This window comes from Conger conger, chromosome 17, assembly GCF_963514075.1.
Source record: "Conger conger chromosome 17, fConCon1.1, whole genome shotgun sequence".
In the NCBI taxonomy this organism is placed as follows: domain Eukaryota; kingdom Metazoa; phylum Chordata; class Actinopteri; order Anguilliformes; family Congridae; genus Conger; species Conger conger.
The window spans coordinates 15,566,617-15,594,081 of NC_083776.1; the positions used below are offsets into that span (position 1 = coordinate 15,566,617).

General features: G+C 42.8%; 1 protein-coding gene across 1 annotated transcript; it reads right to left on the reverse strand.

The window, feature by feature from the left end:
* Window positions 1–7,422: 7,422 nt before the first annotated feature.
* Window positions 7,423–25,486, reverse strand: LOC133116930 (deoxynucleoside triphosphate triphosphohydrolase SAMHD1-like). Its single transcript, XM_061226952.1, has 15 exons — window positions 25,478–25,486; window positions 22,975–23,135; window positions 22,487–22,602; window positions 20,118–20,188; window positions 19,793–19,948; window positions 19,381–19,481; window positions 15,346–15,454; window positions 14,034–14,125; window positions 13,805–13,920; window positions 13,397–13,536; window positions 12,794–12,798; window positions 12,251–12,267; window positions 12,064–12,134; window positions 7,706–7,810; window positions 7,423–7,560 (listed from the first exon to the last, which is right to left on the reverse strand). Exons 1-15 carry the CDS (start codon window positions 25,484–25,486, stop codon window positions 7,423–7,425), a joined length of 1,407 nt encoding a protein of 468 aa, XP_061082936.1.
* Between the last annotated feature and the right edge of the window lie 1,979 nt (window positions 25,487–27,465).

Sequence of the window (27,465 nt, forward strand, 5' to 3'; positions counted from 1 at the left end):
ACTTAACAGTGAACCATCAAATACCCCCCAGATTTCAGTGCCCATCAGTCCTAACATTTAGCAATAGAATCAAACAGTCCAAAAGTAAATTAAATCCCAAACCAAAGCGAAAATCTTTTGATAGCCTACCGGTATGCTGCTCCAAACGAAACGCATGTCTCACAATAAAACGCACTTTAGGAAAAAAAGATCCTTAACTTGCTGTTATCTACGCTAATTTGTTATTGTTTATGAAGGCGTGTCTGGCAAGTTGTTACTTTATGAAGACGCCTCTGTTTTGGCTTTCAGCTTTAGCTACTCAAGTTGCGTTTCTGAACGGTTACAAGAAGTGTTGAACAGAGTTCGCCCACTTTAAGTGTAGCCTTTTACTTTATTTCTAAGAATAAAATTCTACAACAGAAGCCTAATAAGAAATAAAGGCCTGCCTCGAATACAAGCCTGCCCCAAATAAAGGCCTGTGCTTTGTGCAGCCTTAGTAAATAAAAGACCACAATTTGAGGATTTACGGTAAAGAGGTATAATAAAGTAAAAATGTTCCTAATAAAGTGCTTGGTGAGTGTATATATTGAGCAGGTTATATAAATCAGCAGTCGACTGAAGTGGCTGTTCCTCCAGTTCTGTTCAATGTTGAGCCTGAATTGCGACCTCACCCTCCCTAGGGGTGATCGCCGTGGTGATCCTGGTGCTGATCTGCCAGGCTGTCGTGCTCCTCTGTTACATACACCAGCGCAAGGGAACCTACCGCACCAACGAAGCCAAAGGCACAGAGCGCCAGAGACTCCTGACGCCGCACTGAAGAGAGATCCAGGACTGGAAGGTTCCATGGACGACGGCAACAAGGAGTACTTCATTTAAATGGCGTGTCCGCGCCAGGTCTAAGCTAGAGACTCAACCTGTGCCTCGATCCATAGCACAAAGAAAACAGAACATTCTAAAATTAATTTAACATTGCGATATATTAACTTCAGAAAATGTCAAATGTTCAAGCATGTAGCTCCTTCCACTCATATGCGAGGCATTGGGATGGCTCTTTTGACACCTACAAAAATGCAACACACACACACACACACACACACACACAATTGTGCAAACAGTGAGACATTATAAGCACTTTATAAGGTATTTATAACTTTACGTTTCTGCTGCTGCAGCCTATCCACTTAGAGGTTTGACACGTTGTGTGTTCAGAGATGTTCTTCTGCATACAACTGTTGTAATGTTTTGTTATTTGCGTTACTGTCATCTTCCTGTCAGCTTTGGCCCTTCTCCATTGACCTCTCTAATTAAGAAGGCATTTTTGTCTGCAGAAGTGCTGCTCATTGGATATTTTTAGTTTTTCGCTCCATTCTCTGCAAAGTCTAAAGACTGTTGCGTGTGAAAATCCCAGTAGATCAGAAGTTTCTCCGATATTCAAACCACCCTGTCTGGCACCCTCTGATCCTCCTGGGTGACTTCAACCTCAACTCAGAGTCTACCTTTCTCTCCCTCCTGACCTCACTCTTTCCCCTCCGACCCACAAAGCAGGCAACCTTCTTGACCTCATCTTCACAAGGAGCTGCACAACAACCAACCTCTCTGTAACACCACTCCATATATCTGACCACTCCTTCATCTCTTTTTCTCTTCCACTCTCCTCTAACACCCATCCATCTCTCCCACCATCCACTGTCACCTGTCGGCAGAACCTACGCCACCTGTCTTCCTCCACCCTCTCATCTACAATCCTCTCCTCCCTACCATCCGCGGAGTCTTTCTCTCGACTGTCTCCCGATGATGCTGCTACAACTCTCATGTCCTCCCTCTCATCTTCCTTTGACTCTCTGTGTCCCCTCACCACCAAACTAGCTCGGGCCTCCCCCCCCAGTCCTTGGCTTTCTGATGCTCTACGAGCTGTCCGAACCGAACTGCGGGCAGCGGAGAGAAAATGGAAAGGTCCTGTCTCCCCAGTGATATGGCTTCCTTCCATGCCCTCTGATCATCTTTCCATTCCTCTGTCTCTCTAGCTAAATCTTCCTTCTTTCACTCAAAAATTAACGTGGCCGCCTCTAATCCCTGCAAACTGTTTTCAACCGTTTCCTCTCTTCTGGCCCCCCCTCACCCCACCTCCTTCATCACTCACACCTGATGACTTTGTCTCCTTCTTTGAAAAGAAGGTTGATGCCATTCGCAATTCCTTCTCACAACCGTCTCCCCCTGCTGACCCTCATACCTTCCCCAACTCCCTAGCCTCCTTTTCTCCCCTCTCTGACGCCGACACATTGAAACTCCTTACATCCCACCGCCTGACCACCTGTCCTCTTGGCCCCATCCCCTCTCCCCTCCTACAATCTATATCCAATGACATTCTCCCTTTTCTCTCCTCTCTAATCAACACCTCCCTCTCTTCCGGCACCATGCCCTCTTCCCTGAACAGGGCCAGAGTCACTCCCCTGCTCAAAAAACCTACTCTTGACCCCTCTGCCCTGAACAACTACCGGCCTGTCTCTCGTCTTCCCTTTCTAGCTAAAACTCTGGAACGGGCGGTCTGCTCCCAACTGTCCACTTATCTTCTCCAGAACAATCTCCATGACCCCAACCAGTCTGGCTTCAAGAGTGGCCACTCCACTGAGACTGCCCTGCTCGCGGTCACTGAGGCACTCCACTCTGCTAAAGCCAAATCCCTCTCCTCTGTCCTCATCTTCCTCGACCTGTCGGCCACCTTCAAAACAGTCAACCATGAGATTCTGCTCTCATCGCTGTCTGGGATGGGTGTCACAGGGTCTGCACTCGCTTGGTTTTCCTCCTACCTCTCTGGTCGCTCCTACCAGGTGACTTGGAGGGGCACAGTCTCTGACCCTCACCCCCTACAAACTGGAGTCCCGCAGGGCTCAGTTCTTGGGCCTCTCCTCCTCTCACTATACACCATGTCTCTTGGTTCTGTTATCTCTTCCCATGGCTTTTCTTATCATTCTTACGCTGATGACACCCAACTCTTTATTTCCTTCCCCCCCGATAGCCAAGTCACCACACAGATGTCTGCCTTCTTGGCTGATATCTCTGCGTGGATGACTTCCCACCACCTGAAGCTCAACCTTGCCAAAACTGAGATTCTTTACATCCCTGCTAAGTCCTCTCCGTCAATCGACCTCTCACTGTCTGTTGAGGACTTTGTAGTTTCCTCTTCCCGTACGGCAAAGAATCTTGGGGTGACTCTTGATAACTGCCTCACCCTGGCTCCACAAGTATCCTCCACTGCCAGAACCTGCAGGTTCTTTCTCTACAATATACGCCGTATCCGTCATCTCCTGACGGAGAAAGCCACCCAGCTCCTATTCCAGGCGCTCGTCATTTCCCGCCTGGATTACTGCAACTCCCTCCTAGCTGGTCTCCCAGCATGTGCCATCAAGCCCCTCCAGCTGGTCCAGAATGCTGCAGCCCGCCTGATCACCAGTCAGCCCAGGTCGGCTCATGTCACCCCGCTTCTCATTGGCCTCCACTGGCTTCCTATTGCCGCACGCATCCGTTTCAAGGCCCTAGTGTTGGCATTTCAGGCTGCTAAGGGGACTGCCCCACCTTACATACAATCCTTGATCACTCCCTACTCCCCAGCTAGACCACTCCGGTCTGCCAGCTCTGGTCGCCTTATGTTTCCCTCTCTACGTGCACCTGGCAGTCGAGCTGCACGTTCACGCCTGTTTTCTGTTCTGGTTCCTCAGTGGTGGAATGACTTGCCTACCACTGTCAGGACAGCAGAATCCCTCCCCCTATTTCGACGCAGACTCAAAACACACCTTTTCAAACTCTACCTTAGTCCTCCCTCCTCATTTTCCCGGCCCCTCCTTTCTGATATCCCTATCCTTGTCTAACCCCCCCCCCCCCCCCCCCAAAAAAAAATATATATTTTTTAAATAGCACTTATGATGACGACTATATGTTTAGAACAGCATTCCATGTGTATGTTCCTAGTTCTGGATGTGATGCTTTGACTTGTGGTAGAACCTATGCACTTGTAAGTCGCTTTGGATTAAAAGCGTCTGCCAAATGACAAAATGTAAATGTAACAATCATTGTCAAAAGTCAAAAAGTCACCTTAGATTACATTTCTCCCCCATTTTGACATTTGGTCTGAAAAACAGCTGAACCTCTTGACCACATCAGCATGCTTTTATGCATGGTGTACAGGTCTACCTAATAAAGTACATACAAACACACACACAAATGCTCTGTGCAGACAGTGAGGCACACACACACACACACACTGTGCAGACAGTGAGGCATACACACACACACACACACACACACACACAAACGTACTGTGCAGACAGTGAGGCATACACACACACACACACACACACACACACACTGTGCGGACAGTGAGGCATACACACACACACACACACACACACACACACACACACACTGTGCAGACAGTGGGAGACACTGCTGCCCCACTACCACAGTGTTGGCAATGGAAATTCATGAGGGACAAAGGGTGCCAAAAACATGACCAACAGATCATATCTGTGACTTTGTCGTAGGATATTTTTTGTTTTGTGATTTATTTCCTGAGAAATGTGAAATGATGCCTGTTTTTGAAATCATCATCATCATCATCATCATCATCATCAATTCTATCACAAAATTAGAATTCCCTCACTGGCTGATATTCAGGCATACCTGTCTCCTGCAGTGCAAATCAATGAAATGCACATCACATTGTGCCAAGATTTGGGTTGCAAAGGAAATTTGACGTTTGCTGTCATTTAGCTGACACTTTTATGCGAAGCGACTTACAGCTGATTATGGTAATTGGTAAAAGGTTGGCATTTATATAGCGCCTTTATCCAAAGCGCTGTACAACTGATGCTTCTCATTCACCCATTCATACACACACTCACACTCACACACCGACGGCAATTGGCTGCCATGCAAGGCGCCAACCAGCTCGTCAGGAGCATTTGGGGGTTAGGTGTCTTGCTCAGGGACACTTCGACACAGCCCGGGTGGGGGATCGAACCGGCAACCCTCCGACTGCCAGACGACTGCTCTTACTGCCTGAGCCATGTCGCCCCCAATGTGATTAGACTAAGCAGGGGGCTAAACTAAGTTTGGGGCCTTGCTCAAAGGCCCAACAGCTGCACTGCTCTTGGTGTGGCTATACTGGGGCTTGAACCACCAACCTTCCACCGACATTTGGAGATAAGATGAGAATAGGCAAGCCGTCAACCAGCAAGACAATGCCTGGAAGCATTTGCTTTCAGTCGGGGTTACACAAGATGCTTTACTTCAAAAGGTTGTGTGTGTTTGAAACTTGTGGCTGCTATTATAAAGGCAACCAACCAGCTTGCTGAAATACTATTATTTCCCTTTAAATAAAACATAAAGACGCACAGACTGACAATAGAAAGGGGTGTACCCTGTGTGCCATTAATAGTTGAATTAATTGCCATTGATTTGGAGTCAATTGGTTATGTGACCTTTAAGCTATTGAAATATTAATATAATACTTGAAATATCTGTAAAAACTCAAACATGAACTCCTAGGGGGATCCTCTTGATCCTAAATACATTGTCTGAACACTCTCAGTCCTGTGGCGATTATTTTATTATTTTACTTGATCACCATTTTTCAGACAACAAAGCACTGTTCAGATGGCCTAAAAATGACAATTCGTTGCGAACATAGAAATATTGTTTAAGAATAAATTATGTGCCTAATGGGTAACTGAAATGTTATGCCTTAATGTTGTACGGTCCCACATCATAACACAGTTGTTCTGGAATGTGTTACCATTGTCATTTTGAAGCTATTGACGAAATATATTGTTGAATTAAAAGTGCGATGAAAAAAGCGTTGCGCCGCGTTCTCTGGGCTCCATTGATTAACAAACAGTTATTTTGAGCACTGTGCACAGTGTTTTGTTGAAGAGCTTAATAGCTTAAGTCCGAAAATCGAATATTGAACTTTACCGCACTTAAACGGCATCAGGCACATACGCTTAAACATTAGCGTTCAACCATTCCAACTAACACGACTGTTTAGATACAAAAAGTGGCAAAATAGCCTACACGTGCACAGAAACAGATTGAAAACGTACTGTCAATGTGTACATGTGATAGCCAGCGTCCAGTTATAGCAGTGAAGTAAGTTCCACACCTTATAAGTTCGTATGTATATACAAAACTAGTGCACACACAGACCTGAAAGTGAAAAAACATAAAAATACAAAAATACAAAAAAGGCAACAGTCTAATCTAAATCAGTGTAATTTTATTTATTTCCCAGCTGCAGTTACATGTACATCAGAGTCAAAACAGACTGAGACACATATGAAAGTGTGATAATGATACATTTTCTTTGTAATCTTCCCTTTAGTTTATGAACAGCCATCTCCCATCTGAACACCACCACCTGCTATATAGAAGAGTTTTACTTTTGCAGTCAAGGCACTATTCCCCAAAAAACACAAATAAATGTAAATAAGATGCCCCCTCAGACGACCACCTTCATCTTCATCATCATCTCAGCTCTCCATCAGCTTCAGGCCAGGCACATCTACATTCTAAACGAGTGACAAAATGTCAGTGAGGGATGGAATTATCTACTGCATTAAACTAAATGACTGTTATATGATTCACATCCCTCATACTAGCATTTTTCCAGGACAGCCTTGTCAAGCGTCTCCCAATACAATTTATGTTGCCCAACTAAGGCTGCTTCAAAAATGCATTGATCTTCAAAGAGTTTACAAAGATGCATTCATGGATTTGGACACAGATACTACAAGTCAAACAACAGGCAAGGCTCCCATTCAATAAATCACCAATGTGAGTGTCACGCAAACAGGCTATTCATCAGAGTGATGTCATATCTTCAAGGGAATTAAGAAGCTACTCTGTCATTGGTCGTGATGTACAGCCGACCAATCTGAAACTAGCACTAGTTAAAAAACTAAAAACACTTCATTCCCCCAAAAGTAATACATAAGATAATTATATTTATTAGGTGGCACGGATGGTGCAGTGGGTAGCACTGCCACCTCACAGCAAGGAGGTCCTGGGTTTGAATCCCCGTCGGCCTCTCTGTGCGGAGTTCTCCCCGTGTATGCGTGGGTTTCCTCCGGGTACTCCAGTTTCCTCCCACAGTCCAAAGACATGCAGGTTAGGCTGATTGGAGAGTCTAAATTGCCCGTGGGTATGAGTGTGTGAGTGAATGGTGTGTGTGCCCTGTGATGGACTGGCGACCTGTCCAGGGTGTATTCCTGCCTTTCGCCCAATGTATGCTTGGATAGGTTCCAGCCCCCCTGCGACCCTGTTCAGGATATGCGGGTTAAGATAATGGATGGATGGATGGAATTATGTTTATTATGTTGTTTTCAAATGATAATCTGTGGATAAGGCACCATATTGGTGGGGAAAAGGGCTGTGCTAGAGGATGGATGTTTAACCTTTGCTCAAGCGGGGACGTTTACGCCACTCCTCAAAGTAGATCTTGGCTGCCTGAAAGTTTATGTCATCAGTCTTCTTGCAGTAGACCCGGACCAGTTGTTCAGCAAACGTCTTCGGAAGGAGCTGGGACACCTGTGGGCAAGACGGTCCACTGCCAGGCATCAGGAAATGCACAAATGATGGACGGACATGATTCAAGGAAAATAGGATTCATCCTGTACTTCCTGTCTATCCAAAAATTTTCCAGAATTATACAGAAGCCCAAATAACCTCCTACCTCGTCTTCGTTGATGATTCTGGCATTTGTGGGGTCATTCTTGGTGTAAAAATACACGTTATTGATCAGGTTATGGTTTTTCATCCCATAATCCATGTTAATAATCTGCAGGAGTAAACAGGGAACAAAAGAGCACACGCAGAAAGCATGCCAAAGTTACTAAAAATTTTGTTATTAGCATGAAACGGAGACAATTATGCCAAGGCGTGTGCATTAGTGTTCTGCAGTGGCTTGGTAGCATTTTCTCCTGGATTAGTTAAGTCATTTGTTTGTTTGTTGTTTCTAATTCAGTTTAGTTGTCATTATAGTGTTCTGCTGTGTATTTGTTTGTTTGTTAGCTAATACAAGGGGTGTTTATTTAGATTACAGCGAAACTGGGTTAGGTGTTTGTTTCTCTCAGGTGAGCTAGGCTATTGAGTTAGGCTATTGTTTTTACTGGCTGGCAGGCCACAGCTTTTGTTGTAGGAGGAGCCAATAGTTTGCACCCTGCTTAGGGTATAATTACTGGCACACCTGAACTCACTTCAGTGTGCATTAGTGTTCTGCAGTGGCTTGGTAGCATTTTCTGGATTCAGCGTCAGTGTTATTTAAGCAGTTGTGTAGCACAACAGCGGCAGTTGTGTAGCGCAACAGCGGCAGCTGTGTGCGGCAGCCTCGGCTACTTGCCTCGGCTTACGAAGTCGCAGGTGTACAAAGTCGAGGGTGTCTATCGAGGCTGTCTGAGAGCCTGATGAGTGTTTTTGTTTTCGCTGCCTGCCCTCATTTCACTACGTAGTATTCCTCTTGTCCTCCCTAGTTCCCTCCATGTGTTTCCTTCCCATTCCTGTCCTCTCTCCTCTCCCCAGGTCCCAGTCAGGTAGGAGGTTCGCCTCCTGCCAACATGGCCAGAATATCTCAAACCTCATCTTCCCTCCCAGATCCGCTGGTATTGATCTCTATGTGGCTGGTGGCCTCTGGAACTGCCAGAAAGCAGACTTCATATCTGCCTATGCCTCCCACCTCAACCTTGACTATCTTGCTTTAACTGAAACATGGCTCTCACCAGAGAACACAGCCACCCCGGCTGCCCTTTCCTCTGCCCTCTCTTTTTCCCACACACCCAGAACCTCTGGCAGAGGAGGTGGCACAAGTCTGCTAATCTCATCCTCATGGAGATCTAGTGTCTTCTCCTCTTCCTTCGCCTTCTCCTCTTTTGAATTTCATGCGGTTTCTGTTACTTTGCCGTGAAAACTGTTTATTATTGTTGTTTATCGCCCCCCGGGTCCTCTGGGGAGCTTCTTGGATGAGATGGACATCCTCCTTAGCTCCTCACCAGTAAATGACACCCCCCTGATCCTCCTGGGTGACTTCAACCTCAACTCAGAGTCCATCCAGTCTACCTTTCTCTCCCTCCTTTCTTCTTTTGACCTTACCCTCGCTCTTTCCCCTCCGACCCACAAAGCAGGCAACCTTCTTGACCTCATCTTCACAAGGAGCTGCACAACAACCAACCTCTCTGTAACACCATTCCATATATCTGACCACTCCTTCATCTATTTTTCTCTTCCACTCTCCTCTAACACCCATCCATCTCTCCCACCATCCACTATGACCTGTTGGCGGAACCTACGCCACCTGTCTACCTCCATCCTCTCATCTACAATCCTCTCCTCACTACCATCCGCGGAGTCTTTCTCTGGACTGTCTCCAAATGACGCTGCTACAACCCTCATGTCCTCCCTCTCATCTTCCTTTGACTCTCTGTATCCCCTCACCACCAAACTCTCTCAGGCCTCCCCCCCAGTCCTTGGCTTTCTGATGCTCTACGAGCTGTCCAAACCAAACTGCGGGCAGCGGAGAGAAAATGGAAAAGGTCCTGTCTCCCCAGTGATATACCTTCTGTCCATGCCCTCCTATCATCTTTCCATTCCTCTGTCTCTCTAGCTAAATCTTCCTTCTTTCATTCAAAAATTAACGCGGCCGCCTCTAATCCCCGCAAACTGTTTTCAACCTTCTCCTCTCTTCTGGCCCCCCCTCACCCCACCTCCCTCATCACTCATACCTGATGACTTTATCTTCTTCTTGGAAAACAAGTTGACGCCATTCGCAATTCCTTCTCCCCACCCTCTCCCCCTGCTGACCCTCATACCTTCCCCAACTCCCTAGCCTCCTTTTCTCCCCTCTCTGACTCCGACACTTTGAAACTCCTTACATCCCACCGCCCGACCACCTGTCCTCTTGACCCCATCCCTTCTCCCCTTCTACAATCTATCTCTAATGACATTCTCCCTTTTCTCTCCTCTCTAATCAACACCTCCCTCTGTTCCGGCACCATGCCCTCTTCCCTGAAGAGGGCCAGAGTCAGAGACACACAAAACCTACTCGACCCCTCTGCTCTGAACAACTACCAGCTTGTCTCTCTTCTTCCCTTTCTTGCTAAAACTCGGGAAAGGGCGGTCTGCTCCCAACTGTCCACTTATCTTCTTCACAACAATCTCCACAATCCCAACTAGTCCGGCTTCAAGAGTGGCCACTCCACTGAGACCACCCTGCTCGCGGTCACTGAGGCACTCCACTCTGCTAAAGCCAAATCCCTCTCCTCTGTTCTCATCTTCCTCGACCTGTCGGCCGCCTTCGATACAGTCAACCATGAGATTCTGCTCTCATCGATATCTGGGATGGTTGTCACAGGATCTGTACTTGCTTGGTTTTCCTCCTACCTCTCTGGTCGCTCCTACCAGGCAACTTGGAGGGGCTCAGTCTCTGACCCTCACCCCCTACAAACTGGAGTCCCACAGGGCTCAGTTCATGGTCCTCTCTTCTTCTCCCTATACACTCTTTGTCTTCCTATGGCTTTTCTTATCACTCTTACATCGATGAAACCCAACTCTTTATTTTCTTCCCCCCCGATACCCAGGTCACCGCACAGATCTCTGCCTGCTTGGCTGATATCTCTGCGTGGATGACTTCCCACCACCTGAAGCTTAACCTTGCCAAAACTGAGCTTCTCTACATCCCTGCTAAGTCCTCTCCGACAATCGACCTCTCACTGACTGTTGAGGACTTTTTATTTACCTCCTCCTGTATGGCAAAGAATCTTGGAGTGACTCTTGATAACTGCCTCACCCTGGCTCCACAAGTATCCTCCACTGCCAGAACCTGCAGATTCTTCCTCTACAATATAAGCCGTATCCGTCATCTCCTGACGGAGAAAGCCACCCAGCTCCTAGTCCAGGCGATCGTCATTTCCCGCCTGGATTACTGCAACTCCCTCCTAGCCGGTCTCCCAGCTTGTGTCATCAAGCCCCTCCAGCTGGTTCAAAATGCTGCAGCCCGCCTGATCACCAGTCAGCCCAGGTCGGCTCACGTCACCCCGCTCCGCATTGGCCTCCACTGGCTTCCTATTGCCGCTGCCAGCTCTGGTCGCCTTATGGTTCCCTCTCTACGAGCACCTGGTGTTCGAGCTGCACGTTCACGCCTGTTTTCCATTCTGGTTCCTCAGTGGTGGAATGACTTGCCTACCACTGTCAGGACCGCAGAATCCCTCCCCCTATTTCGATGCAGACTAAAAACATACCTTTTCAAACTGTACCTTAGTCCTCCCTCCTTTCTGATATCCCTATCCCTCTAGTCTAAACCCCCCCCCCCCCCAAAAAAAAAAAAATGATGACTATATGTTTAGAACAACTTCTAAACTTCATGTGTATTTTACGAGTTATGGATGTGATGCATTAACTTGTGGAAGAACCTATGCACTTGTAAATCGCTTTGGATTAAAAGCGTCTGCCAAATGACAAAAAAATAAAAAAAATAAACAAAATAAAAACAGTGCTGGGTTTGGCTTACAGCCCAGTTTTGCAATGTGGTGTGGCTGTGATTATCTGAACCTTGAAAAGAGTATGCCATGAAATCAATTCTCAATGTAAACATTGTTTCTCACCTTGCCATATGACCAAGTATGCTCAAAGCCAACTCAAATCCAACAGAGATGAAATGTGTGCTTCACAATGCTTGGTAAATATATCTTGAACATTTCTAAACATGGTTAAACGCAGGCCAAGCAGAAATGTAAAAGTAAATGGTTTCCAGGTATTCGCATTGTTAAATACAATAGTGCCATGATGTTGTTACTTTTATAAGGCAGGGGATGGCGGTTTTGTTTCATGAACATTTGTAGGTTGTATACAGTGGTCATTACGTGTGTATGGCATCAGGAATAGTTGTTTATTCCAATGTCACACAATAAGTTAATGTCACTGATATGACAAAGTATTTGGAAATGGAATTCTTATAATAATTATAACTGACCTGCATGGTATACATAAGGTTTCAATCAGAGAACAGTTGCAAAGAGGCATTATTGTAGACATTTGACTCACAGTGACTTCGAAATCTTCAGCCTGAAGTGTTACACTTCTTCTGCAGTCAGGCAAGGCTTGAGCAATGCTGGCTGCTATCGCGGCACGCACTTCCTGAAGAAAAATGGACCACCCGAGTCAGAGTGATGAAAGACCTATTACAGAACAGTGACACAAAGTAGACAGAGGTATAAAGTGTAGGGACTACATTCCCACAGGAAAATTCTGCGACGTCCACGACGAATGACGTCTAATCCCGTAATGGCGGGAGCAATAAACGGTCCCGTATAAGAGCAAGACACGTTCTTGGGACCTCTCTTCTGTTTCTTCTGCTTCTTCTCTTCGACGCACCCTTTTTGGCCATTCGCTTCAGCTCATCTGCTCCGAGACTCGGACAGAGGCTGAATGCTGCACAGCGCACTACCAGGCCTACGGACCCACCCAGTTAACCTTGCGGTAACTTCGTGGCCTATAGCGAGTTTAAACTGGTGTACGCGGAACGCTACATCAGTTTACCCCTGCAAAGCTCACCAAAGAACAACTGAAGCGAACATCCTTCCAGCAACCGAGTGGACCAGACGACAACGCACGGCTAAGACGCCCCAGCCTGCGCACCTCTCCAGTACATTCACATTACCATCGCCGCTTCTACAAGGACAGCACGTCTTTTGGATCCAGCAATGCGTATGGACTCAGTAAGACAACACACCCAGAAATCTAGCTTACCCAAGCTAGCTACTCCCACTTTTACCTTTCCTTTGTTCAAGCGACACGCACGCTTGCTCGCACCCACACACACGCACACACACACCCTAACCCCCCCTACTAATTCCCGTTAGTTTATCTGTTCTGTGTTTGTACATTGTTTAATAAATATATTTTATTAAACCCCGGTGTCCGTTTTGGAATCACAAAGACATGAGAGCCGAGTTAAAGCAGTCTTTCGAAGAACTTCCAACCTTCAGGTTATCAGTGTGTTCAATCATTAATATTGGTTATTTTAATTATTAATTGAAATACTAAATTTGTGGTTGGATATTTCTGATAACAGTAATTTTATGAGACTGATTACTTTTTGCAGTTATACTGCTACATAACATTAACTGGCGCCCCGGTTTCGTAGAGAGTAAAATCCCTACGTTATTTGGCGGCCCGTGCGAGGACCCTACATAATTTGGAGCCCCGTGCGAGGACCCCTACATATTTTGGAGCCCGTGCAAGGACCCTTGCACTGATTGTGTTAGAAATGCTGGACTCATATGCTCTGTCAAGGCTCCCTGTCATTCCCACCATCTCCTTCTGTCACTCTCTCCCCCATTTTACAGCGTCTACAGACTGGTTCATCTAGTCTCACCGATGTGTCTGCCACAGGATTCTTGGGTCGGATCTTGCCCAAAAACTTGTAGATCTTGCGACAATTGATGTTTCGCAGGATGGCATTGGCCTCAGCCAGCTCTGGAGACGAGGAATACAGGATCTGCTGGAAGATGTGGTCTGAACAGGGAATGGGGGGGGGGGGGGGGGGGGTTCTTCTTATTATTATTATTATCAGGTGTAGGTTCATTCTTAAGCCTAAACGTTCTCAAAAGCTACACAATTTTCAAAAACTTGGGCTGCATATAGGTGATGCAGATAGCACCTGCTCTTTAGTAAATGTGATACCATTGTGTTTTAACGGGCACTTAATTTGCTGCTCTTCCGTTAAATCTCGGCAATATGAGAGCCTTCCATCCCTATATAACAGGTAAGTAAAGTGCCTAACCGGTGAGTTTGGTATAAGCCTCCATATCGTTAATGGCAGTGGAGAGGGAGAAAGTCTTGCCATCAGAGCCTATGATCTGAATGTGTTTGTTAGCCTTCACAAAAGCCTCTGTTATCCTGTAGAGAAGAGAAGCCATCACTGCTTACATTCATATCATTATGGCAAAGCAATATTGGACATGGTTCCCCAGTATGAGCTGGGGTCTTTTTGGAAGTGTGAAGGTACTCACATTGTTGCAATGATGTTTCCCACTTTGTGCCGGCAGGCCCGGCGATGAAGGCTATACCGTGTGTAGAACATGTCGTACATATTTTCCATTTCCTGGAACCAACAGAAATTGGCAAGGTGCTCACAAAACCATACGATTAACATACGCATCATAATGGCAAATCAAAAGTCCTAATAATATCAAAATAATAAATAATATCAGCAAAAGGGAAGTTTGGTGCAAGTATAATCCATGTGCAATGCATGAGACTTGTTTGATTCTAAAATACAAAGATACTTAAACTAGGTCTTCAGCTTGTAATGGGAATGGCAAGTATCTGTCCCAGTGAAAGCCATTTGCCTCGACCCCCCTGATCAAATCCTATCAAAAATCAAGGGCCTGGTTTGTGCTTTTATTTAGTGTAGTTTTTATATACTGGAGAATGTAGTCAGACTCCCATGCACATAATGCATGTAGATTTTGTTGTGGTGTCTATAGCCAGACCCACATAGTGTGTATAGCCTTTGTCAGGTATGACTTTTAAGACTCTGCAATTTTGGTTTCTCTTGTAAAACTTTTATTTATATTTAATTTGGAATTGAATGTGATTAAGTAAGTAACCTGCCTGGTAAAATACATTGTTGGTTACTCCCTAGAGTTGGTCTAGGGAGGTTGCAAATTTACTCTTAATGTATCATGGCATATTGCACCCGTAGGCAGTAAATCAATCGCCTCCGCTAGTCAGTTCATTCATGTCAAGAACAGTCATAGCTAATGTTGGTCTTCTTGGGTCCCTGAGCCGCCATCGGCTACACCCAATAGCAGTTATTCCTGCAACCTCTGTAATGACTGGAGATATCTAGCCAGCTTGTGACACATGCACATAACGGCCGATGTGACATGTGGCGGGACCAACAGAGGACTGTTCAGGGAGTTCGTTACGGGACAGGATTCCTTTAGCCATCAAGTCTAAATTATAAATAAGAAATCTACCAAAGCTAGATAACTAATCTAAATGATTATTAAAATGGAGTTAGATAATAAATACGAAGGTATATTTATTGGCCCTATTGTGGAGATGCCCGGACCAGTAGAAAGTGGTACTACTCTCTTTGTAACTTGGTTTATTTATTGGCTGATCTAGTCATTAACCATTAACATTTAACCCTACTAACCTCATTCAGATCAGAAGGACAAGCACACAGATACCTTCACCCTCGCTAAATTCTGTCGTTGGGTTCGTGTGAGGCTTACACATTTATTCCAGATATAATAGATCCCATTTCACGATGTGGTGTGTGGGGTCCTGGTCTCGGCACAGTGGCACCAGTACCTTGTCTCTAGGGCAGATGTGCTTCAATCCGTCCACCTCACACACACGTGAAAACTTCAGGAAGCGTCGGTGGTCAAAGCTATTTTGCATGCCCAGGTAGTAGGAGTCTCTAATGACAAAAAGAGAAGTTTGTAAAGATTATGGAAATTGGATATTGGTTAAAAGAATTTAATAAAATTAATCATTAACTGGCAAACAGACCCAACTGTCATGACATGCACGCTGCTTGTTCTGAGTAATTGACACATTCATTGAAAGGGGCGTGTTCAAAATAATAGCAGTGTGGATTTTAATAAAAACAGATGTCATTAATTGTCCTTTATTAAGGAAGAAGGGAAGCAAATGTTTCGCACATTGTCATTGTAAGGTGGAAATGATTAACATCTGGCATTGTCACTCAGGGCGCTGGTCAGCTTGCTGGGTTCCTCTGGTATTGTGGTAATATGTGGCTGTAAAGTAATTTAACCCAGGAGCATGCACCATTAACCCCCACCAACTCCGCACCCATACGGGCAGGAGCCTGTGGGGGAAGACTCAGGCCTCCAGCCGTAAAACTTGTTACGACAGGGGAAACATCCTTTACCGCACGGGAAGGTTTCAGAGGGCACGGTCTGTTGGGCCCATTATTCCCTTCGACCCCCTTCCTTACTCCCTCCCTCTCACATCTCCCTCATTCCTCAGTTTCCCTGGAAGTATGCATAAAGCATTGGATGTTTCATGACAAAGTCAGTTTAGATAATATTCATGTTTGGTATTATTCTGATTGTTTCAGTGCGACTGGTGCAATGGTTTTATTTCTGCAACAGCAAACCCTGGACATCATAACCAACCAGGAACCAGGGAGAAACTGTGTGGAGCTCTGCCCCAGTGAAAGACATGTGCCTCAACCCCCCGGCGTTTCCTGGGGAGGGGTGGCTCCAAATTCCAGATGGGTGACATCAAAGGCCAGATTTTGGATTCAAGGACAGTAAACTAAGCAATCTGGGAGGATGCAATCAGTCTCTCCCGTGCACACTGTGCACGTAATTTCTATGTACAGGGTGTCTGTAGCCAGACTCCCGTATGTAGCTTTTATTACCAGGTATGACTTTTAAGACTCCGTAATTTGGTTTCCTTCTAATGTTTTTATATTGTATTTGGAACTAGTGTGTAATTACGTATGTAACCTGCCTGGTAAAATAAATTGTTAAAACTTGATCTGTGTGGTTTCCCTTACTGACACTCAATGTTATGGTTTACCCCCTCGAACTGGTCTAGGGAGGATGAATATTTACGCTTAATGTATCACGGCGTATAGCACCCGTAGACCTATGATGGTAAATCCCTCGCCTCCGCGTGGTAGTTCATTCATGTCGAGCACAGCCATAGCTAGGTTGGTCTGCTTGGGTCCCTAGGCTGGAATCAGCAAGAAGCCGCCCGTAAAGCACCATTGTTGAAAAAACCGCATGTGCAGAATCGGTAAAAATTTGCCACGGAACACATTGATTGGCCCAAAGGGAAATGGCGTAACATTCTGTTGACTGATGAGAGTAAAATTGTTATTTTCTGGTCTACTGGTCATCGACAGTACTTCAGAAATGGGTGTTTCAACAAGACAACAACCCCAAACACATGAGTAAGTGAGCAACATCTTGGTTCCAGACAAAAAGGATTGAGATAATGGACTGGCCAGCTCAATCCCCCAACCTCAACCCCATTGAAAACTTGTGGGGTGACATTAAAAATGCAGTTTCTGAAGCAAAACCCAAAAATTCACAGGAACTGTGGAATGTAGTTTGTTCATCCTGGGCTGAAATACCTGTTTCTAGGTGCCAGAAGTTGGTTGACTCGATGTAACGCAGATGCACAGCAGTTATCAAAAACAATGGTTATGCACCTAAATATTGGTTCAGTCATTTAAAGTGAAGTTAAATCTTGAAAGATTTCTTCAGTTTATACAGTAAGTGGTTGAGTTTGAAGAGAAAAATGTTGACAGATTAATATTCCTTTTCTTTGCTTCCTGTAAAAGAATAATGCAGACTTGCCAAAATTTGTTAATGCTTTGATTTGGAATTGAATGTGTAATGTTTCCACTACATTTGAAATATTGGACGAAAAAAGCTATTTAAAAATATCTGCACTTTATTCACTTGTTTAATGAACTGCTATTTATTTGGACACAACTGTATATATATATATATATATATATATATATTTTTTAAGTGAGGACTGTAAACAGGCGGTTCTAAAGTGGTCATCAACTGATTATTCTGGGATGGATAGAACGATAGTTTATAATTGAATATTACTGTCAGAGAAATAACCAAAAAAGTACTAGTTCCATATGAATGAAAAATAATCTAAATTGGGGATGAACAATAACATCATCATTGAATAGTTATGAACTGATAATAGCTTAATACTCATTTTTAAGCTATATTTTTGGTAAAACACAGCAAGTACTTTTTGTGTTATTTCTCAGAGACCCACCAAGTATAAACTATGTAGAGTGAGGTCTGTAAGTATTTGGACAGTGGCACAATTGATTTTCTTTTGGCTCTGCAGCACATTGGATTTAAAATGAAACAATTAATAAAATGAGATTAAAATACAGACTGTCACCTTCAATTTGAAGGTACTGTATGTACATCATCAGGTGATCCATATAGGAATTGCATCCTTTTTTATACATAGTCCCCCCATTTTAGGAAACCAAAAGTAATTGGACAGTTGGCTTCTCATCTGTTCTGATGTGATAGGTGTATCCAATCGCTTCCTTAGTGCAGGTATAAGAAAGATTTTAGTAGTCTTGATTATAGGCTTTGGATTGCCTTTGGATTCTGTCATTGGAATTTGTCAACATAAGGACCAGAGTTGTCAGTGACAGTTGACAGTCAAAGAAGCAATGATGAGGCTGAGAAATAGGAAAAGTCCATCAGAGATATATTAGGCTTACCAAAATAAACTACTTGGAACATAATTACTGGTGAGCTCAGTAAAAGGAGCTGCCAAAGAAGAAAGAGGTCTACAGTTGATGACCAAATAAAGAAAAACCACAAACACCTGTCCAGCAGATCAGAAACACTCTTCATTAGGCAGGTGTGGATGTGACTACTGTCTGCAGAAGATATCACAAACAGAAATACAGAGGCCACACTGCAAGATGCAAACCATTAGTAAGCAGGAAAAACAGGATGGCCAGATTACAGCTTCCTAATAAAAACCTAAAGGAGACTGCAGAGTTCTGGAAAAAGGTATTTTGGAAAGATAAGATCAAGATTGACTTGTAACAGTGTGATGGCAAAAAGGGAGTAGGCCAAAAGTGGCCACCATCTGCCCACGATCCAAAGCAAACCCCTTCATCTGTGAAACATGGTGGTGGCGGTGTTACCATTTAGGCATGCATGGCTGCCACGCGTGCTGGCTCATTAACTCTGGTCCTCATGGTCACTCCAGTGGCAATCCTAGAATCAGGACTAGATACTGACCGATTTCACTGAGGAAGTGATTGAACACACAAGTAATCAGAAGAAGCGGAGAAGCCAAAACCTGGGATAAAGTTAAATAGTATCTATTTATAAATCCTGCCCTTCAAAACCTGGCTCCACTACACTATGTCCTGGCAAGCACTCTCTGCGTGAAATATATATTATCCTTTTCTAATTTCCAATTATGCCCCCTCATTCTGCTAACCAAACTCCTGAATAATTGCCTGTACTTCACTTAGTTAATCCCTTTAAGAAATGTAAAAGCCTCAATCAAATCACCCCTAAGTCTCATGATCTAGCTTTTCTTATTAGTCCCCATGAAGTCTGAGTAATGGGTCCTTATTACACCCCTAAGTCTCCTTTTACCAATCTTAAAGAGATTAGGCATCTTGAATCTTTCTGATGTCAATCTTTCTTTAAGTCAATTTGGTAGCCGTTCTTTGAACCTTTTCAAGCACCACTATATCTTTCTTGTAGTGCAACTTTGTTGTAGGAAATCAGCGTCTGAGAAGATATTGATATCAGCCCCAGAATTTCCATAAAGTGCACTTCTACCAAAATCACTCACCTAGCAAGATAATCGAACTTGTCCACATCAATTCCATTGTTGTTGTTGGCCACAATCTCATACAAGAAAGATTTTTCTTCCTGTCTTCCTTGATATGGCCACTGTAGAGATGAGAAAAAACAATATTTGGAACCTAGCACAGAAAAAGCCCATAGAGAAGAGATATGTCAGAATAGAGAGCAGGCCTATGTGTTTGGGTTACATTACATTACATTTGGCAGGCGCTCTTATCCAGAGCGACGTACAGTTGATTAGACTAAGCAGGAGACAATCCTCCCCTGGAGCAATGGAGGGTTAAGGGCTTTGCTCAAGGGCCCAACGGCTGTACGGATCTTATGGTGGCTACCTTGCCTATCCCAGTCATTTACCTTAACCACTACGCTACAGGCCGCTCCGGGTTGTAGTGACGCACCTGGCCGGGAGGAACATGGTTCCTCAGGGGTCCGGCAATCTGTTCCTTAATAAACACCAAATCCTCAGGCAGGTTCAGCTGATGACGTGTCATCACTGGCTCCAGACCGTTTACCTTGATCAGGTGATCTAACATTTGCACAGATGCAGTCTCATGCTAGAGCACGCACAGACAGACAGACAGACGGACAGACAGCATTAAGGATAAGCATAAGCATAAGTACCACCATAAACCGATACGCATTGTGTGGTTTGTAGAGTAATGTAAAAGCAAAAATACAGGCAACAAAAGAACAGGACACAAAAGAGTAGAAGTTGAAAAATACCTTCCATCCCAAATTCGGGTGTAGTTTTGGGATGAACATTCCATCGAACGTGTGGGAAAAAGGGCCATGTCCTGACCACAGCAAGAGGGATGAAAGAGGGGATAAGAACTGTCACTCACACACAATAAAAATATATACGATAACAATTGGGGAAAAATAAAACCCAAAGAATAATAAAATATATTACAATAGGGAAGATGACCCTCCTTATAGCAGACTTTTAAAAATAGCAACAAAATCAACCAATAACGTGACTACATTATCCTCCAACTTCAATAAGGAAAGAGATGCAAATCAACAGACAGTGTAGGCTAATTAGTGTTCCGTTTCAACCTGACAGAAGATGCATGTTATGGCTCAGACACGGACACAGATTTGAGGATGTCTGGACAGATGACCGCACCCAGCACCAACAGGGCTGTTTCGACTGGACAGGATTCTGAATGCGTCAGGATTCTTCTGACAATATTGATGAACTCACATATTGTATGTGGTTTACAGTTGCTTTTTGTGAGGATGCTGTGATTTCTTCAAAACTAGTAAAGATTTATCCCAACAATAAGCCTTAGGTTAATAAGTCACTGGAGGGTTTATTGGCCAAAGAGCATTCCAATTATGAGGCTGCCGAAAGAGAAACCATGAATGTATAAGGAAGAAATTGAGGGTAGGCTTGGTTCAAATTTGAGATTGGCTTGGAATGGAATGAAAACTATGGTTGGGCTGCAGGAGATGAAAATTGAGAATGTGGTGAACAGTAAGCTTGAGGTCCTTCCAACTTGGCGTGGATTCAGGGTACCCAAGCTCAAGAGAGAAGAGAACCATTAATCTGCCAAACAAGCACAAATAATCATACTTTTTATTTATTTAAACCTGATAATGCACCCTACATATTATATAAACTTAATATTAACTTTGAGAACTGGTGCATATTCAGTTTATTAACTCTATGGCTATAGCTCTACACTCACCGAGCACTTTATACGGTATTTATTAGACTTATTTTTTAGACTTCTACTGCTGTGGCCTATTCACTTAGTGCTGTGTGTTCAGAGATGCTCTTCTGCACACCACTGTTGTGTGTTGTGTGGTTATTTGCATTACTGTCACCTTCCTGTCAGCTTTGACCAGTCTGGCCATTCTCCTCTCATTAACAAGGCATTTATGTCTGCAGAACTGCTGCTCACTGGATTATTATTTTTTTGCACCATCCTTTGCAAACTCTAGAGACTAGTGTGTGTGAAAATCCAAGGAGATCAGCAGTTTTTGAGATACTCAAACCACCCTGTCTGCAACCAACAATTCCACGGTCAAAGTCATTTAGATCACATTTTTTATCATTCTGATGGTTGATGTGAACATTACCTGAAGCTCCTGATCCATATCTACATGATTATATGCATTGCACTACTGCCGCACAATTGGCTGATCAGATAATCGCATGAGTATGTAGGTGTAATAAAGTAACAATGTTCCTAATAAAGTGCTTGGTGAGTGTATGTATTGCTGACTACCTTAGACCTGTCATTTTAGGTGTTCTTTTAACTTGTGTGTTCTGTGTTCTTTTAAACCTTTCTGCAAATTGCCCTTCGAGGAACAATAACAGAATTGCAGTGCATTCCCTGTACTGGTGAGGGCAACTGACTTGCATTATATTTACTTATGGCTAAAGCCAATACCAGTCAGGTTCTGTGTTTTTCAATTGTCAGTTTTTGTCTAAGTTCCCTCTGTATTTACCATAGTCTGTTTCCTGGTTGTTCCATTCATTCATTCATTTCATCTGTGTTTTATTTCGTGTCTCCGCCTTCCCAGTCCTTATATGTATTTCCTTTCTGTCTCCTGTCATTCCACTCACCTGTTCCTCGTTATCATGCTTGTTATGTCCATGTATTGAACTCCCTTTGTTTCTGTCTTTCGTTGCCAGATTGTTATGTGTCTTGACATACTTATTTCTGATTGATCGCCATTACGACCTGTTTTGTCTTGGACCTCCAGCTCTAGATTTATCCTTCTGAAGTTTTTTGGCCCTGTTTGGCTTCTCGGTTTTTGTTTACGGATTCTGTTTTTGTTTGGACTGCCTGTGTGTTATCAACCCTTTGCCTGTGACTTTGACTTCGTATTGGATTATCCCTGATCTATCGGTCTGCTGGTGTACCGACCCATTGCATGGACTCTCCTTTACAAACTGCCTGTTCTCTGTTGCTACCTTTTGCTGGCTATCGACCTTTGCCTGTTTACTCTGCTGCAAAGAAAATTAAGACTTGAAAGCTTACTCCTGTGTTTTCGCTACTGGGTTACTGTTCTGGTCCCTGACAATACCAACTGTTTAGGGTAAGAGGAAGATGTATTGAGGGAGGGGCTGTGAAACATACCAAGGTCATGGCACAGTCCTGCTATCTGGACACACAGTATGTCGTTCTCAGTAATATTCAGCTCAGGCTGGCGCTGTTTCAGGGCCTTCATCAGTTTGCCTGCCAGGTAGCACACCCTGCCAGAAAGACCACATTCTTTTACATTGTTTACAGTACATTATTTGGGAAGTGGATACCCAGAGGCAAATTGGATCAAATAATTTGATAACTTGATAACTAGCAGACACTGCTACTCTGTGCTATACGCTCTTGACCCACACTCAAAAATATACTTACTGTGACACTATTAAGAGCTACCAAATCATACCCTGCTTTTATTTTTCAATGCATAATTGTTATGTTTTATACTTCATTCAAGACTTTCTTAAAAATGCTATTAATTGAACATTTCCAATTTATAAAATGTTAAAATTGGTTACGTTAATAAAAACCTTTGCCATGCAAGACCCAAATGGCACTTGAGACCTTTTAAAGGGAACATGACGTACCCAATAGAGTGTTCAAAGCGGGTGTGGCAGGCTCCCGGGAAAACAAAGTCTGTGGCTCCCAGCTGCTTGAGGTGGCGCAGACGCTGGAACTGAGGTGTGTCAATAATGCTCACCAGCAAAGGGTGCAATTCAATATAGCCGTGGATAGGGTCATTGAACACCTATAAGGATGTGAGGAATCAAAGCAAAGGAAAATGCTGAAGACCAATCCATATTGAGTTCAACTTGAGTTTGCTTTATTGGCAAGAAATACAGTGCAAAAGCCTAGATTAAAAAAAAAAGTCTTATTAATTTTACTGTTTTCTACATTAGTTTGTCAGTAGAAAATACAAATTTGAGACAAACATTAATTATCCAAAAGATTAAATGTTCTGAGGTTGCTCAAAACAACCGACCAGCCAATTTTCTGATAAGACAGTTTACCTAAGAGATTTGATGTGGGTTTTAAAGGTTAATGGTCATCAAAATAAATATTGATTTAGTTTAATTGTTTACTACTCTTTATAATACATTCAATATTTAGAAACTTTTAATTTCATTATTCTGAAAGCATCTTCGCTTTACATGCTTCTTTTTACAAGTGCATAAGACTTTTGCACAACATTGTACATACAGCAAATAGAGAAAGGGTAACACACAAGTAGTGCTGTAGAAGGTCATGAATACAGTAGTGTGCAGTGATGATTATACACTTAACATAATGAAGATAAATCATAAACCAAGTACTATTCAAGTATTTATTTCATGTAATATTGGGTCATGTGGATGAAAATAAGTAAACAGATAACAATATATTGTGTGGCCAAAACCCTTTGCTTTGCATTTAATCATTCACATATTTTTTATATTTCTTCACTTGTTAAACCATTCCATATGAAATGTTTTACACCAAATGAAACACCAAAGCTCAGAGCAATGCCAGGAAGAGACTTACAGTGCATCTAGAAAGTATTCACAGCGCTTCACTTTTCCCACATTTTGTTATGTTACAGCCTTATTCCAAAATGGAATAAATTCATTTTTTCCCTCAAAATTCTACACACAACACCCCGTAATGACAACATGAAAGAAGATTTTTTGAAATTTTTGCAAATTTATAAAAAAAAACAACAACTAAGAAATCACATGTACATAAGTATTCAATTTCTCCCCCATTCTGACATTTGGTCTGAAAAACAGCTGAACCTCTTGACCACATCAACATGCTTTTATGCATTTAGCTGGTGTACAGGTCTACCTAATAAAGTGCTCACTGAGTACATACAAACACACACACTGTGCAGACAGTGAGGCATACACATACACACACACACACACACACACACACACACACACACACACAAACGTACTGTGCGGACAGTGAGGCATACACACACACACACACACACACACACTGTGCAGAGAGTGGGAGACACTGCTGCCCCACTACCACAGTGTTGGCAATGGATATTCATGAGGTACAAAGGGTGCCAAAAACATGACCAACAGATCATATCTGTGACTTTGTAGTAGGATATTTTTGTTTTGTGATTTATTTCCTGAGAAATGTGAAGTGATGCCTGTTTTTGAAATCATCATCATCATCATCATCATCATCATCATCATCATCATCATCATCATCATCATAATCAATTCTATCACAAAAATAGAATTCCCTCACTGGCTGATATTCTGCAGTATGCCAGGCATACCTGTCTCCTGCAGTGCAGATCAATAAAATGCACATCACATTGTGCCAAGATCTGGGTTGCAAAGGAAATTTGACGTTTGCCGTCATTTAGCTGACACTTTTATGCAAAGCGGCTTACAGCTGATTAGACTAAGCATTCATAGGCCCAACAGATGCACTGATCTTGTTGTGGCTATACTGGGGCTTGAACCAACAACCATCCACCGACATTTGGAGATAAGATGAAAATAGGCAAGCCGTCAACCAGCAAGACAATGCCTGGAAGCATTTGCTTTCAGTTGGGGTTACACAAGATGCTTTACTTCAAAAGGTTGTGTGTGTTTGAAACTTCTGGCTGCTATTATAAAGGCCACCAACCAGCTTGCTGAAATACTATTTTTTCCCTTTAAATAAAACATAAAGACGCACAGACTGACAATATAAAGGGGTGTACCCTGTGTGGCATTAATAGTTGAATTAATTGGCATTGGTTTGGAGTCAATTGGTTATGTGACCCTTAAGCTATTGAAATATTACTATAATACTTTTAATATCTGTAAAAACTCAAACATGAACTCCTGGGGGGATCCTCTTGATCCTAAATACATTGTCTGAACACTCTCAGCCCTGTGGTTAAAAAGCGATTATTTTATTATTTTACTTGATAACATTTCAGACAACAAAGCACTTTTCAGATGGCCTAAAAATTACAATTCGTTGCGAACATATAAATATTGTTTAAGAATAAATAATGTGCCTAATGGGTAGCTGAAATATTATGCCTTAATGTTGTTCGGTCCCACATCATAACGCGGTTGTTCTGGAATGTGTTACCATTGTCATTTTGAAGTTATTGACGAAATATATTGTTGAATTAAAATTGCGATGAAAAAAGCGTTGCGCCGCGTCCTCTGGGCTCCATTGATTAACGAACAGTTATTTTGAGCACTGTGCACAGTGTTTTGTTGAAGAGCTTAATAGCTCAAGTCCGAAAATCGAATATTAAACCTTACCGCACTTAAACGGCATCAGGCACATACGCTTAAACATTAGCGTTCAACCGTTCCAACTAACACGACTGTTTAGATACAAAAAAATAGCCTACACATGCACAGAAACACATTGAAAACGTACTGTCAATGTGTAAATGTGATAGCCAGCGCCCAGTTATAGCAGTGAAGTAAGTTCCACACCTTATAAGTTCGTATGTATATACAAAACTAGTGCACACACAGACCGTCAGTAGGAACTGGAGCGGGAGGGAGGGTCCAGGTGGTGAAGTATGGAAAGAGAAATGTGTTCCACATTTCAGGAAAATACTCTGTGCTGTTATAAATAGTAAATGAAGACCAATAATTATGAAACCTTAATACACCAAGGGTACAATACTTTAGAAATCTGGGAAAGCTGAACTGCTAAAATAATATCAAGGTTCAATGTTCAATGTTCAATGAAAGTGAAAAAACATAAAAATACAAAAATACAAAAAAGGCAACAGTCTAATCTAAATCAGTGTAATTTTATTTATTTCCCAGCTGCAGTTACATGTACATCAGAGTCAAAACATATGTGAAAGTGTGATAATGATGCCTCCCAACAAAGTTCTTATTCTCATGGTTTTCAAAATAAAAATCTCAAGGAGCTCTGCTTTCAAGCATGGAAAATCAAGTGCTGACCATAGCTTATTGTGGATCTCAACCAAGATGGACGTCAGTATACAGTACATGAGAACCACATGAGAACAATGAATAAGACCTCAAAGCAAGGAGGACAAGAATAAAAAAATATATATATATATAAATAAAGTAAAAACACACCAAAAACACCACATTACGGTCACTCCAAATGCACAAAATGTTAACCAGATTTTAGCTGAAATGAATTAAGTTATTCTTATCTCAAGATGCCCACATATAATGTCCTTAGGGATTGCTTACTATCCTATTAGCTGAATTTAACGTTTAAAGCTATATGAAGAAAATAACCTTCACCTTTTTAGGAGCCTAGACTCTGACAAAAAAGCTTGCTAAAATTGTGAGAGTGAGTTCAATGTTTAAAAAAGAAGTATATTGCTGTTTTTGTGAATTACAATGATTTAAAAACAAAACAAAATTACACACAAATGAGCTACAGCTCATTACATAATCAGTGAACGGGAACCGCATTTTGCTAAATAGGCTGATATTAAACCGCGCAGTTAAAACACGTGTTTAGTGCTTTGAATATTATCACTGCGTGTGGTGATAACCATTTATCGTAAAGGCGTACATTCTGCATGTATCTTTGCAATGAGCTTCACTATTGCCGGGATAGAATGGCAACGTCGTGTGGGAGGCTCCACTCCATTTTTTATTTCTCCCAGAATTGTAATTATTTGTATGGCTGGGTGTTTGTCATGGAAGTCACAGGTGATTTTCTATTTTTTTGGCGGTCCCTTTAATTCCCAGTTTCTTCTCCGCGATTGTTTTCGAGGATAACTAATCAAAACAAAGGCACGTTCTTTCTGTGATGGACATAGATTTATTTTTACTTCAGTTACTGTCACTACAGTTGAGCACGTTATTCCAGTCGCTTCCAATTGCTTTGCATGTGATATTGCTTAATTTAATAAATTATTTGGTAAATATTTTCTGTGACAAACACCCAGCCTTAATTATTGCTTGGCTGACATCATTAAATGATATTTACTATTAATAATCTGTTTGATGATTTCTCGCTCTGGGGGTTGAAATAGTGGTCTTGCTGCAAAGATTATTTCAGTATATCTTCACAGCCTAGATCTGTGTTTCTGTCTTGTGTCTCAGTTTACGTTTGCTCTTTAG

Excerpts from the sequence above, each read along its gene's own strand:
- LOC133116930 (XM_061226952.1), bottom strand. Across the intron at positions 22,603-22,974 it reads CGCTTTGAACACTCTATTGG|GGTGTGCTACCTGGCAGGCA; the intron begins GTACGTCATGTT and ends TCTTTCTGGCAG. Across the intron at positions 14,126-15,345 it reads ACATCTGCCCTAGAGACAAG|GAAATGGAAAATATGTACGA; the intron begins GTACTGGTGCCA and ends TGTTGGTTCCAG.